Raw genomic sequence first — 12,204 nt, 5'->3', positions numbered from 1 at the left:
TGGTATTGGCCTTTGTATTGAGTTGCTAGAAGAAGGTTGTAGCTTGAAGGCTTTAGCGACTGGTATTTGGAAACCATTTTTATACTGTATATTATAAACACAATGATTCTGCTTTCATGCCGGTTTTTCTATGGATCGGAATGCGCAGTTGACCTAAATTAGCACATTTCTTGATTTTCTGAGAACAGAATTTTGTCCAATATGTGTGACTGGATAGATAAATTAGCAGTGATTATGGTGTGGCAGTTAATGTACATATATGTCTAAGCAAGTGCATGTTCATAAACATACTTTATGGTTTGCAACAACAGTTGTCATGGCAACTTACTACTGTATACTTGAGCTTTAACATTTTGGAGTTCATCCAGAAAATATAGTTTGTACAATGAGAAATAAACTTGCTTACTTATTCTTTGAATTCTTCTGATACAGATATTTCAAAAAAGCAAAAAGTTATGGAAATAGTTAAAAACAGAAAATTATATTAGTCTGTTTTTATTATAAGCCATGCAAAAAATGATTAAGGCAGTCCATCAGAATAGGGCAAAACACTAATAAAGCTCAACTCTAAATCTTGCCCTTTCCGGCTCTATAATCTGTTATTTCTACAGGTCTCACATCAGGGTTGAAGCTGATAAAACTCAATTAAATCCCAGTGAGCAAACAACTGAGAATGAGATTTTATAGAACGTATGTTATAAAAAAATGAAATTTTTCATTTTTGTAGTGTTGACTTATTTTTTCACAGGGAGTCAGTAGGTCCTGTGGTGATAACATCTTCTCTCTAAATATCTAAAAGCACTATATCAATATCAGTGAGTTTAAAAGTGTTTCTACTCTAAAACATGGCTCCGTAAAAGACATTGTGAGGGCTCTATAGTCATTGTTTCTCACATTCATTTCCATATCAAATTTGCTCAGTTTAGAAACTGAGACTCAAGCCCTTAGAATCTAGTCATTCTTTTCATCTTATGTATCATTACCAGTCTTACAGGGTCTTCTGGCCAAATTTTACCCTCAGTTGCATCTATGCAATTCTCATTTTCTTCAGACGAGGTCCTAAGGGCCAAGTTTTCAAAAGAACTCAGCACACACAAATGGGATTCACCTTCCATTTTAGGCAAGAAAATAAAAGGTGGCCAGATTGGGTGGCAAGCTGGTTTAGAACATGCAACCATTGGCACCACAATGCAGGGGAGCCCACAGCCATGGCAGGCCCTTTGCCAAGTGTATGGGGGGGGCGGGAGGCAGGGCTTCAGGCAGAAAGAGCGGGGCCTGGACCACAGGGATCCCCTATTGCTGCCTAGAGTGTGCCGCATTGTGCCCCCATATCCTCAGGCAGCCCTAAGAGCATCCTGGAGCATGATAAATGGCACTTAACTGGCAATTTAAAGGGTTGGAGCGCCGCGTATCATTGCTGTGGCAGCAACAGCAGCACCCAGCTCCCTAAGCCTCCTATGAATCACCAGGCCCTAGGCTAGTTGACCCCTTCCCCCCCACCTTCAGGGGGCTTGTCATAATGGGTGCTCCTGAGGTTCATTTTGAAAATCAGGTCCTTATAAAAATACATATGTGGGAGCTGAGCTCTCTTAAACATCTGGCCTCAGTTAGGGACATTGCAATGGCAGATGTTCTGTAGAGAAACAGGGTTTTGTAAATCATGTACTTTATAGTGCACGACAATTTTGTTTGAAGTCTGATAGGCTGTTTCAGTAGATCGCTGTGATTTGAAATCTTTTATTCTTTTCAAAAATTATTTCTAAACTCTATTTTGCCATATAAAGTGGGTTCATCCAATATGTGACCCAGAAAATGCTAGGTCGTAGATAAAGGAAACATATTCATGTGTAACAAGCAGGAGAAGGTAGGTAACAGTGCAGATGTCACTCAGATATCCATCATTGTGAGGAGTTAATATGTGTATCTGCATTTCATTCTAATTGATGGGTCTATCTGATGTTTGAAAAGCATTAAATTGTTGATGCTCATGTGATGGAATGTCTATTGTCAAAGTATGGATGAAAACTGAACCTCATCACTGCAGTCAGTTTAAAAATGATTTGTAGAGAATTGACTTTGAATGTTTGTATTAGAGGTCAGAGTTCCACTTAGAAGGCTCACACAGCTGTGGAAACGTCTAGAATTGCTAGAGTTATGTTTTGCTATTAAGAAAATGGTTTAGGTAAGAATCCCAACCTGGCAGTAATTTTGATTCATTAAAATGGAAAAACTAACTGGAGCAAAACAGCTGGGACAATTTCTAAGTAAATTCATCAGTCATTCAGAAACTATGCATTTTAATACCTGTAAATAATAGAACAGTCTATCCAAATGGAAGCCTTTTATTGATATGTAAGTGAAGTTGAGTGTCACCCTCACATTTCCAAACTTTAATCCAGCATTCTTTTGCCTTTGCAGTCATCTCACTAAAGCTTTTTTATTTATATTTGCTTTACCTTTATTTTACTTGTTTATTTGTATTACAAGACTTAGAAGTCCAAGATATTGTCTAGGTCCCCATTGTCCTACACAGTGCATTTTACTTCAGCAGCATGATTTTGATATCAAGTGAAACGAAACGTATGTATAGAAGTTGACATACACAATATGCAATAGCTCCAAAAAGATGTCAGAGTATACTGATACATATTTGTTTTGGAAACTTTGAAAATACGTCATTGGTTCTCACTGAATTAATTCTATAGTAGAGAATTATAGAAATTAAAGAGGCAGAAAAACATGGTAGAACAAATTTCTTGGTTAATACTGGAATGTTTCCTAAAGTCTCTCTCTTTTTTTAATGTTAAGACAGTTACTACTTGATTACCTGTTCTTCAGTACCAAATAGAAAATGTATAATGCCACTGAGAAGAAAATTAAAGAAGGCTATGTTTAGGAAGAATTCAGCATTGTGGCCTCAATTCTTTCTTTAAATATGAACACACAGTTCCCTCTAGGTGTGTTCCAAGTCACACACTGTTGCATATGGAGACAAAACTGGCATCCATGAACATTTAAGTATTTTCTACAGACATCAAAGCTTAACACTGTTTTTTGTCATTTTTATAGGTAAAAAAATGGCTTATCACAAAGTGAATGCAGACCAGAGAACACAGGGGCACTCTCAGTACCTTGACAATGATGACCTCCAAGCCACCACGTTGGAACTAGAATGGGACATGGAAAAAGAACTGGAGGAGCCTGGCTTTGACCATTTCCGAGTAGATGGTGCAATCGATCAGCATTCGGGAAATTCACAAAACACCAACATTGATCTTGAGCCTATTCAGCCCTCGGCATCCCCTAAAGGAAGATTTCAGCGTCTTCAGGAAGACCCGGACTATGTGTCACATTATACAAGATCAGCCCCAAAGAGCAACCGCTGCAACTTTTGTCGAATATTTAAACTCTTTTGCACTGCTTTGACTTTATTTATTTTTGGAATTTTAATAGGATATTATGCCCACAAAAAATGTCTGCCTTCTCCTACTCCTTCAGAACCAAGTGACCCTCACTTCTACCATGAGATTCTCAAGGAAATCAAAGCTGAAAATATTCAACAGATTTTCAGGTATGTGTCTTAAGTTGCTATTGATAGCGTTGTTAGCTAATGTTCTGACAATATGTAAATGCTTTTAGTTTTTTCTATGCAGCATGTTGTTTGAAAACACTGAATTCTGCTGCTCATGTTCAACTTTCTCATGATGTATGTGACACTTCCATCAGATATACTGGTGAGGGACTTAGAATGGTTGCAAATGTGCATACCATTAATGTGGAACCTTGTTTAAAATAGTGATAGAAATGTAGCCGTGTTAGTCTGGAGTAGCTGAAGCAAAATGCAGGACAATGTAGCACTTTAAAGACTAACAAGATGGTTTATTAGATGATGAGCTTTCGTGGGCCAGACCCACTTCGTCAGATCAAATAGTGGAAGAAAATAGTCACAACCATATATACCAAAGGATACAATTTAAAAAAATGAACACATATGAAAAGGACAAATCACATTGCAGAACAGGAGGGGGATGCGGGGGCGGGGGGGGGGGAGGAAGGAAGGTAAGTGTCTGTGATAATTGGGGAAGCTATCTTGGTAATGGGTACCTCTTGGCTATCTTGGCAATTATCACCTCTAATACCATTAACTCACAAACATCCCACTCTCCCCACCTCTAATATCATCAATTCACAGACACTTACCTTCCTTCCCCCCCCCCCCCCGCATCCCCCTCCTGTTCTGCAATGTGATTTGTCCTTTTCATATGTGTTCATTTTTTTTAATTGTATCCTTTGGTATATATGGTTGTGACTATTTTCTTCCACTATTTGATCTGAGGAAGTGGGTCTGGCCCACGAAAGCTCATCATCTAATAAACCATCTTGTTAGTCTTTAAAGTGCTACATTGTCCTGCATTTTGTTTAAAATAATACTTCCATACGAGCTCAAATTTGGGCAATGTTCCCGCTTTAAAATGAGGGTTTCTTTTTATGGGGAACATTATTCTGTTAAATATGAAAATGGTTTTGGATGTGCATAGGCTGATAAATATGACTACTGCCCGAGAACTTTTTTACATAATAAACCTATAAGAAGACTGTCAGCTTCAGCAATTGCTTTGAATGGTCTGAATTTATCAAACAGATCCGTTAGAGTCTGATGTGTTATAGAGTGTAATTATTTAAAAGCAAACAAGTGTGTGTATGAACACAAACATCTTCCAAATAGTCCAGTGTCAATGCATGCAGGATTGCAGAAGAAAATGTAGAAAGAAATATAGTAGGTTAACCAGCTGCTTACTGGTTCTGGTTACCCATTAACCGATGGAGGCTGGAACAGCTCCCCACCTGCCATAAGCAGGGGGCTGCTCCAGCCTTGCGGGGGTCCCACCGTGGACAGAGGCAGTCCCTGTCCACTGCAGGCCCAGGCATCCTGCAGGCAGGGGCTGTCCTACCTATGCCCCCTTTAATTGGTTCACCAGTGAAACAGGTTTTAACATTCAGATTCAGTCCTGCAGTCTTTCCTCACTTACAACCAGTGTTGACAACTGACATGATCTTATCACTGTAGGGGTGATGCCTGAAAGCAAAGGAGCTGGAGGGATGTGCTGGCCACGCCTTCTTGCAGCTCCCATTGGCTGAGAATGGCAAATCTGAGCCACCAGGAGCTGCAGGAAATGGTGCCCGTGGATGATCAATGTCATCAAAATATCTTGTGGCCTCAATCAGATTATCTTGATGGGCCGCATGCAGCCCAATAGCCACATGTTGACCACCACTCGTTTGGGCCTTATTTTGAGAGAGCTTCACATGGATGGCTTGGACCCTTTAGAGAGCCTGAATGAGAGAGCTTATATAGCTATCATCCTATTTGTTTGCTTAACCTGTTTAACTCTGGGGGTTTATCACTTTTCTTTTTTGGTAGTATCAGTCTTTTGATAAAATATTATCAGATAAAAGTTTTTAGTGGCGTTCTACTATCATTCACGGTTATGCATTTTTATCCATAATGTTGATCTTAGAAAACCTGAATTTTCTCTTTTGTAAACTGCATGTTTTCAGTTACTTTCCCTCAGCATCTGCTTGGCAAACCTTGGTGGATTGCAAGAAGATCTGTGTATACCTTGTCTGTCTATTTAGAAATGTGTGTCTGTCTGTCTGTCCATCTGTCTGTGAGCCCGTTTGTTGAAAAACTCCTCCTAAATTGTAAGACCTAGGGCCACCAAATTTGGTATGCAGATTCCTCTTATCATAACTTAAAGCAAGGTTAGGGGTTGGTTGTGTCAAGATCATGGGATGTGCCTGGAATGTGATTGTTTCAGAGCCAATGGAAAGGGAGGGGTGTGAGAGAAGGGACAGTTATACTCACTCATGACCACAGGGTGGGCAGCAAATGCCCCAATGAGCAGCTGCTGGCTGATAGCACCCGCCAACCCAGCCAGCTCCAGTGAACACTGCCTGCATGGCCTCTCTTATCCCAGGCCAGTCCCAGGAATCCCATGTCCTGTCCTCTTCCCCACTCCCACAGCCCTGGACCAGCCCCTGGAAGAAGCCAGTGGGTGGGGGTGTGCAGAAGCTGGGGTCCACACTCACCCCCTGCCATGAGCTCCTCCTCATCCCCAACCCTAACTCTCTCACACTCCCCTCCTACATCCCCATGCCCCTGCTCTGAGTCTCTCCTCAACCCCAACCTTGACTCCTGCATCCCGCACACCTACAGCTTCCTGTTCCAAAGCTAGCTAACAGAGAGTGTAACCTGATACATCAGGAGTGATGTGATGTGTAACTTGTTTGTACCTGTGTATAGAAGTGCACCCCAAAGGGTGATTGTCAACTGATCATGGTGGGGAGAGCACTATGATCCAGAGGATTTAGTTGGTTTAGTCCATTGTCACGGCTTACATAGCTGTAGTGGCGAAGCGGCGAGTCTGTCGCTGACAACTATTATTGAATGTCGCTTGGCAATAAACCTGCTTGGGTGCTTTGGATCCTTACCTGATTTGTGGTCTCTGGGGGCTCTCTCGGGAGTCTGTCGTGTTAACGAATTGCACATGGTTAACATGTTAGACAGGGGAGCAAATGTATATATGCACACAGCCAAAAGTTTATCATCATTGACAGAGTAGAGGACTTGTCAGGAACCCATTGGGATGATGCTGCCTTACTGATGACATTGTAGCTTGAAAACAAATTGACAAGTTGAGTATACATTATTGTGGGATGATTTTATGCTTTTTTAAAATGTGCTTTGAACTACTTGCAACAGTGGTCACCAACTAGTAGATCGGGATCTACTGGTAGATCTTGGAGCCTCTGACAGATGATTTTGACTGGTTTGGCCAAAAGGCTATTGAGTCAGCACTTCAGTTGCCCCTCCCATCACTGCTGTGCATCTCCTTCCCTTTGCTTTGGAGCTGACTACCCCTTCCCCCTGGGAGCCTCCTGCTTGCAGGGAAGGGAGAGGAGGGTGCGCTGCTGAGGGTGCCCCCTCTTCCACCCTGTATTCTGTCTTCACAGAATGAGGGGAGGAGGGAGCACAACAGGGCTTGGGATGGGAGGAATTTGATGGCTGCTTTTGAGAGTGGTACAGGGCCAGAGCCTGTCTTAGCCCCATTGCACCACCACCCAGGAGCCACCTGAGATAAGCAGTGCCCAACTGGAGCCAGCTCCGAACCCCTGCCCCAGTTATGAACCCCCTCGTGCACTCTAAGCCCCTGCCCTAGCCCTGAGCCCCCAGACCCAAATTCCCTTACAGAGCCTGTACCCCGAACTCCCTCCTGCACCCCAACTCCCTGACCCAGGCTCAGCTCAGAGCCCCCTCACACTGCAAATCCCTTAGCCCAAGACCAGAGCCTGTGCCCCAAACCTCTGCCATTGCCTGATTAAAGGGAGGAAGAATGAGTAAGGGAGGATGGAGTGAGTAGGGGCAGGGCCTCAGAGAAGGGGCAAAAAGGAAGTGGGACAGGGATATTTGGATTTGAGATCAATCTTACATTGCACTTAAATTAAAAAAGTGATCTTGTGCTTAATATGGTTGGAGGCCACTGACTTAGAATCACTGGCAGATGCTTCACTTGCCTTTTCTAAATGCCAGGTGGAATTGTATGTATCTAATTGTCCTAACTTACTTGTTGGTCCAGACTCCACAATTATAAAATATTATATTTACAACTCTGAATAAGATAGAGAAGGAAAACTGGTACCGTTCATGATGTTTTCAATCTAATCACTAACAGCATTTATATCACCTTCATGCATGGTGAGGGGCAGAATAGGAATTTTCTATAATAATTAAAGCCGTTGCACCCTCTTAATGCTTGAATATATGGACCCTCTGGTGTCTTGACATTGTAATTAAACACCCATAGCTGTCTGACCCAAGCTTGCAAGGCTTGAGAAATGGGCTATACCATTGCAGTGTAGACTTCCAGGTGTGGGCTGGAGCATAGGTTCTGGGACCCTCCCTTTTTGTGGTGTCCAGAACCTGGACTTCAACATTTTTTGAAGTGGTCGCAGGCTACCCTGGAAGGGGTGGGGCCTCAGGCAGAAGAGGCGGGGCCTTTAACTAGCAGAAGTTGAAAGGGCTGGTACCTCCCCTGCAGCTCCTAGGCATCATGTGAGTGGGGGGTGGGAGCTGCAAGCCCTTTCAACTCCTGCTATTTAAATGGCTTGCTGCTCCCAGCCTTGCTGCTAGCATGTTGCCTGAGACACAAGAGCCCTTTCAGCTGCTTCTATTTAAAGGGCTCATGCCTTCCCTGTGGCTGCTACCATTTCCTGGCATCTGCAGGGAAGGCTAGAGCCCTTTCAATAGAATCAGTTGAAAGGGCTCATGCGCCTGGCTCCCAGGCAAAGTGTTAGGGGGCAGGGCCAGGAACAGCAGGCCAGATAAAAGAGCCAGGCGGGCTGGATCTGGCCCCTGACAGGCTCTTGCCCACCCCTGCTCTATGCTTTAGACCTTGTTTCTCCTGGAACATACTCACTGTAGAATTTCAGTGCGATTTAGCACAGTTGTAATTATTGGCTTTAGTTAAATGTTCTAATTAGCCACACAGCCTAGGTAAGGATTATCTTCCTAACGTATTTAAAACCCCCAGGAGGGAAATACTGAAGAATGTGCACAATAAGAATAGAAATCAGTCTAGTCCCTGTAAATGGTCCAATCTTTCAGCAGGACTAAGATCATCACAGATCCCTGAAAGGCAAAAAAGGCTTAGTGTAAAATATGCATTGTTCAGTGACACACAAAGCATGACAATTTATAGTGGCAGAACCTTCTAAGTTGGCTAAATATTAATTTGCTTACATCATTTTTATTAAAGAAACATGCCACTCCATATTGTGGGCTAACTGGAAAATCTTGGTTCCATTTCCTGGTCTGCTGTGGACTTCATGTTTGTCTTTGGTCAAGCCTCTTAGTCACTCTGCGGCTCAGTTCCCCATCTGTAAAATGGGGATTAAGTGTCCCTCCCTCACTTTGAGATGTGCTTTGAGATCTACTGATGAAAAGCACTAGCTAAGAAATAAAGCATTATTATCATCATCTTAATTCTCACCAACATTAAGGTAACATTTTCAAAAGAGCCTAAATCCCATTTTCATGAGCATTGTATTTTGGTGCTATTGAAAGTTTTACCCATAACCAGTAAGTCCCATTGTGCAAAAGGATTAGTGCCTGGGGATAAATGGATGGTGTGTTGTTCTTTGGGATAACACAGTTCATTCCTGTGCTACAAAAGGACAATGCTACAAGCTTCTGTGGTGAAGATTGTGCCCCTTACCCTCATCACCCTTTTTGGGGTCATCTCCATCACTAGGGCAGTGGTTATCAAAGCAGATGCTTTGTAGGTGGGCCTTGGCTTGAGTTCAGCCCTACCTCCATAGTTAGGAGTCTGTGCTGGCCCTCCAGCCTGATGGCCTCCTCCCACCATAAGGTTGGAGTGACAGTGCCTCCCCTAGCTGGGGGAATAGCAGCACATGAATGCGCTATCTTGAGGCTTTGCCCACTCTCCCATTGGCCAACTGGAGCAGTGGGAGACCGTGCCTGAGAGCAGCAGGGGGGCATGAAGGCAGGTAAGTGCTTCCCTTCCCCCCATAAACCTAGACCCTGCACCCCCCTTGCTCACTCACCCCTCCTGCCCATTCCTGGACCTTCCACTCTGGCCAGACACCCTACGCCCAGCTTGCTCTTGCACCCTCCACCTGATGAGACAACCTACCCCCATCCCACTCCTGCACCCTCCCCCCTTTCCAGACATCCCTACACCAACCCTGCTTCTGTACCCTTGCTTGCTCCTGCCCCCCTCACCCTGGCCAGATACTACTCCCAGCCTGCTCCTGTGCCCTACCTCATACCTTGACCTTGCACCCATACCCCTTCCTTCACCTCACCTCCCATTCAGATCCTGCCCCCCATCCCTATCCGACTCATTGGCAGCCTTGTCCTGCACACTGCACTCCTCCTTTTTTGTGTCACCCCAAAATCCACTAAGCCCAGAACCCTAGAAGAGTAAATCTGGTCTATGGGAAGCCCCTAACCTCAGTCCTTCCTGTCCCTCCCCTTCCCCCAGTGGGACTGGGACTGGCCCACCAGAGGAATGAGCTGTTTCAGTTGGGGGCCACACAGGGCCGGCCTGAGCCCTTTTGGTGCCCCCGGGCCCGGGCGCACAGCGCCGCCTCCAGGCGCATGGCGCATGCATGGGCCTGCCCCTGGGGTGCAGGGCGCATGCACGGGCTGGTCATGGCCGCTAGCGCGCAGCCTGGGGCCCACCCCCAGGGCGCATGGCGCATGCACTGCCCGGCCTGGTCAGCACTGCTGGCACGTGCGCCGGGCCGTCCAGGGCTCCACAGCCATGGGGGGAGGAAGGGCGCTGCTGACCGGCGCTGCGGGAGCCAGTCGCGCGGCGCCTGATGGCAGTTGTAAGGGACACCGCGCATCCCTTACAGCTGCCATCAGGTGCCCCCCATCAGTTGGAGCCCCAGGCAGTTGCCTGGCTCGCCCATGCCTCAGTCCGGCCTTGGGGCCACATCAGTGAGGATTTGGTCTTTGAGGGTTTGTGGAAAGCAGTTTTTGTTTTGTTTTCTTTGCTTCTGGTCCTAGTTTGATTTTTCTGTGGGTCAGTGGCCCCAACCTGAAAAAGATTCTCCACCCCTGCCACAATATATATACGATTTTGAAACCTTTTATGTTGGGCATAAATTAAATATTTTACTTTATTTAAAATGAAGTTTGGTAAACTAACATTAGAAATTTAAAACACTTAATCTGTTTAATAATTTCAATTAATATTTCCTTTCTTACTGGTTAAATTAAACCATTTACCTAGCTGCAGCACTAGCAAAATGGCTGGGGCATAACTATTTAATTAACAGCAAGTTTCCATTAGCAGCTGGTGGTCCATAGAAAAGTTTACATATAGCTGGGTGGGCTACTGGCCAAAAACTTTGAAAACCACTGAACTAAAGGGAGAAAGAAAGAACAATATTTCAAAGAATGATATTCTGCTTAGTCTTCTAAAGTTGCTCTCCCTTTGTAAAGACGTGACTCCAGAATGAATTAGACACAAGTGCAATTCAGAACAGGAGTTGCAATAGCATATTGTCTCAAAGGTTCCTAACAATCTCTAGCCACTCGGAGAACAGTACCATACATTGGACTCCAATTTAGCTCAGCTAAATAATTTTTTTTAACATCACTGTCAGGGCTACTCCCCACTCTGACACTCCTAGTGCAGCATGAGGGCCCGCAAGAGAGCTTTAAAACCTTGCCTCTACAGGCACCATTTACAAAAAAAAAACCCCTCCCCAGAATCACAATATACAGATGTTGGGGAATCGCTGCCACCATCAAGTGCTTTTCTAAAACCCGGGGTGAACACCTGAAATTACCCCTAGAGGTATCCCAAGCTCTTTTGCCCCAAAATATCTTGAAAAAAGAAAAGAGAAAAACAAGCTGCAGTCTGGTAGCTGACCTCTCAGTCGGAGGCATGCAGATACACATAGACAGACCTTCCAGGATTCAAGAATCAAATCATCGCCTTAAAAAAAGTGATTTTTATTACAAAACACCTTTGCTAACTACCTGAGTTTAACACCTTAGTCACCGGGTGCTGGTCAGCACTCCTCCTGTCAATTGCAGTCACTTACCTATTTGATCAGTGGTAGGTAACCTGCAGCTCGAAGGACTCCTGTGGCCTGAGGGTAGTTGTTGCAGGGCCGAATGATGGATGAAGCCGGGTGGAGTGGTAAGTAGCGATTTATTCGGTTACAGCAACCAGACCTCTCATTCTCCCCCGCCTCGTGACCAATGAAGTGAGCCCTGAATTATGGTTACAGCATCTTTTATCCCTACCCTTCTCTTGGTACCCGTCTATACCTTTCTTTTCGAATCATCCTTTTGTTTCCTAATATGGTGAAGATCACCCCTTCCTGGATCCAACCTCTTTGTTTACTAATATGGAGAGGCTACCTTTCCCCGGACCCTACCTATTGATTTGGTATGGTGCATTTTGAAGCCTTATTTTACTGGCAGCAGATTGGGTAACTGGATGGCCTAACTTACGGTAAGGCCCCAAATTAGGGAGCTCTGTGACTTACTTTATGAGAGGACGCTACTCCTGAGGCAATCCTTGTATTGCCCTTTTTCCTGTTACACAGGGGCCCCCTATGCAGCTGAGGGTCGTCTTGCTTCCAAGCTGCGTTTCTGCAGAG

General features: G+C 44.6%; 1 protein-coding gene across 5 annotated transcripts in view; it reads left to right on the top strand.

The window, feature by feature from the left end:
* Positions 1 to 12,204, top strand: part of NAALADL2 (N-acetylated alpha-linked acidic dipeptidase like 2) — a 984,106-nt gene that overhangs the window by 440,062 nt on the left and 531,840 nt on the right. For all 5 annotated transcript variants that reach the window (XM_075937993.2, XM_075937986.2, XM_075937990.2 and 2 more), the window contains one exon: positions 3,070 to 3,571. In XM_075937993.2, coding sequence (XP_075794108.2) covers positions 3,078 to 3,571 — 494 coding nt within the window. In that variant the 5' untranslated portion in view covers positions 3,070 to 3,077. The remainder of the gene's footprint in view (positions 1 to 3,069; positions 3,572 to 12,204) is intronic.

Source organism: Pelodiscus sinensis, chromosome 10, assembly GCF_052426305.1.
Source record: "Pelodiscus sinensis isolate ZL-2025 chromosome 10, ASM5242630v1, whole genome shotgun sequence".
Classification (NCBI taxonomy): Eukaryota; Metazoa; Chordata; order Testudines; family Trionychidae; genus Pelodiscus; species Pelodiscus sinensis.
This window is presented reverse-complemented; position numbering and strand designations above follow the sequence as displayed.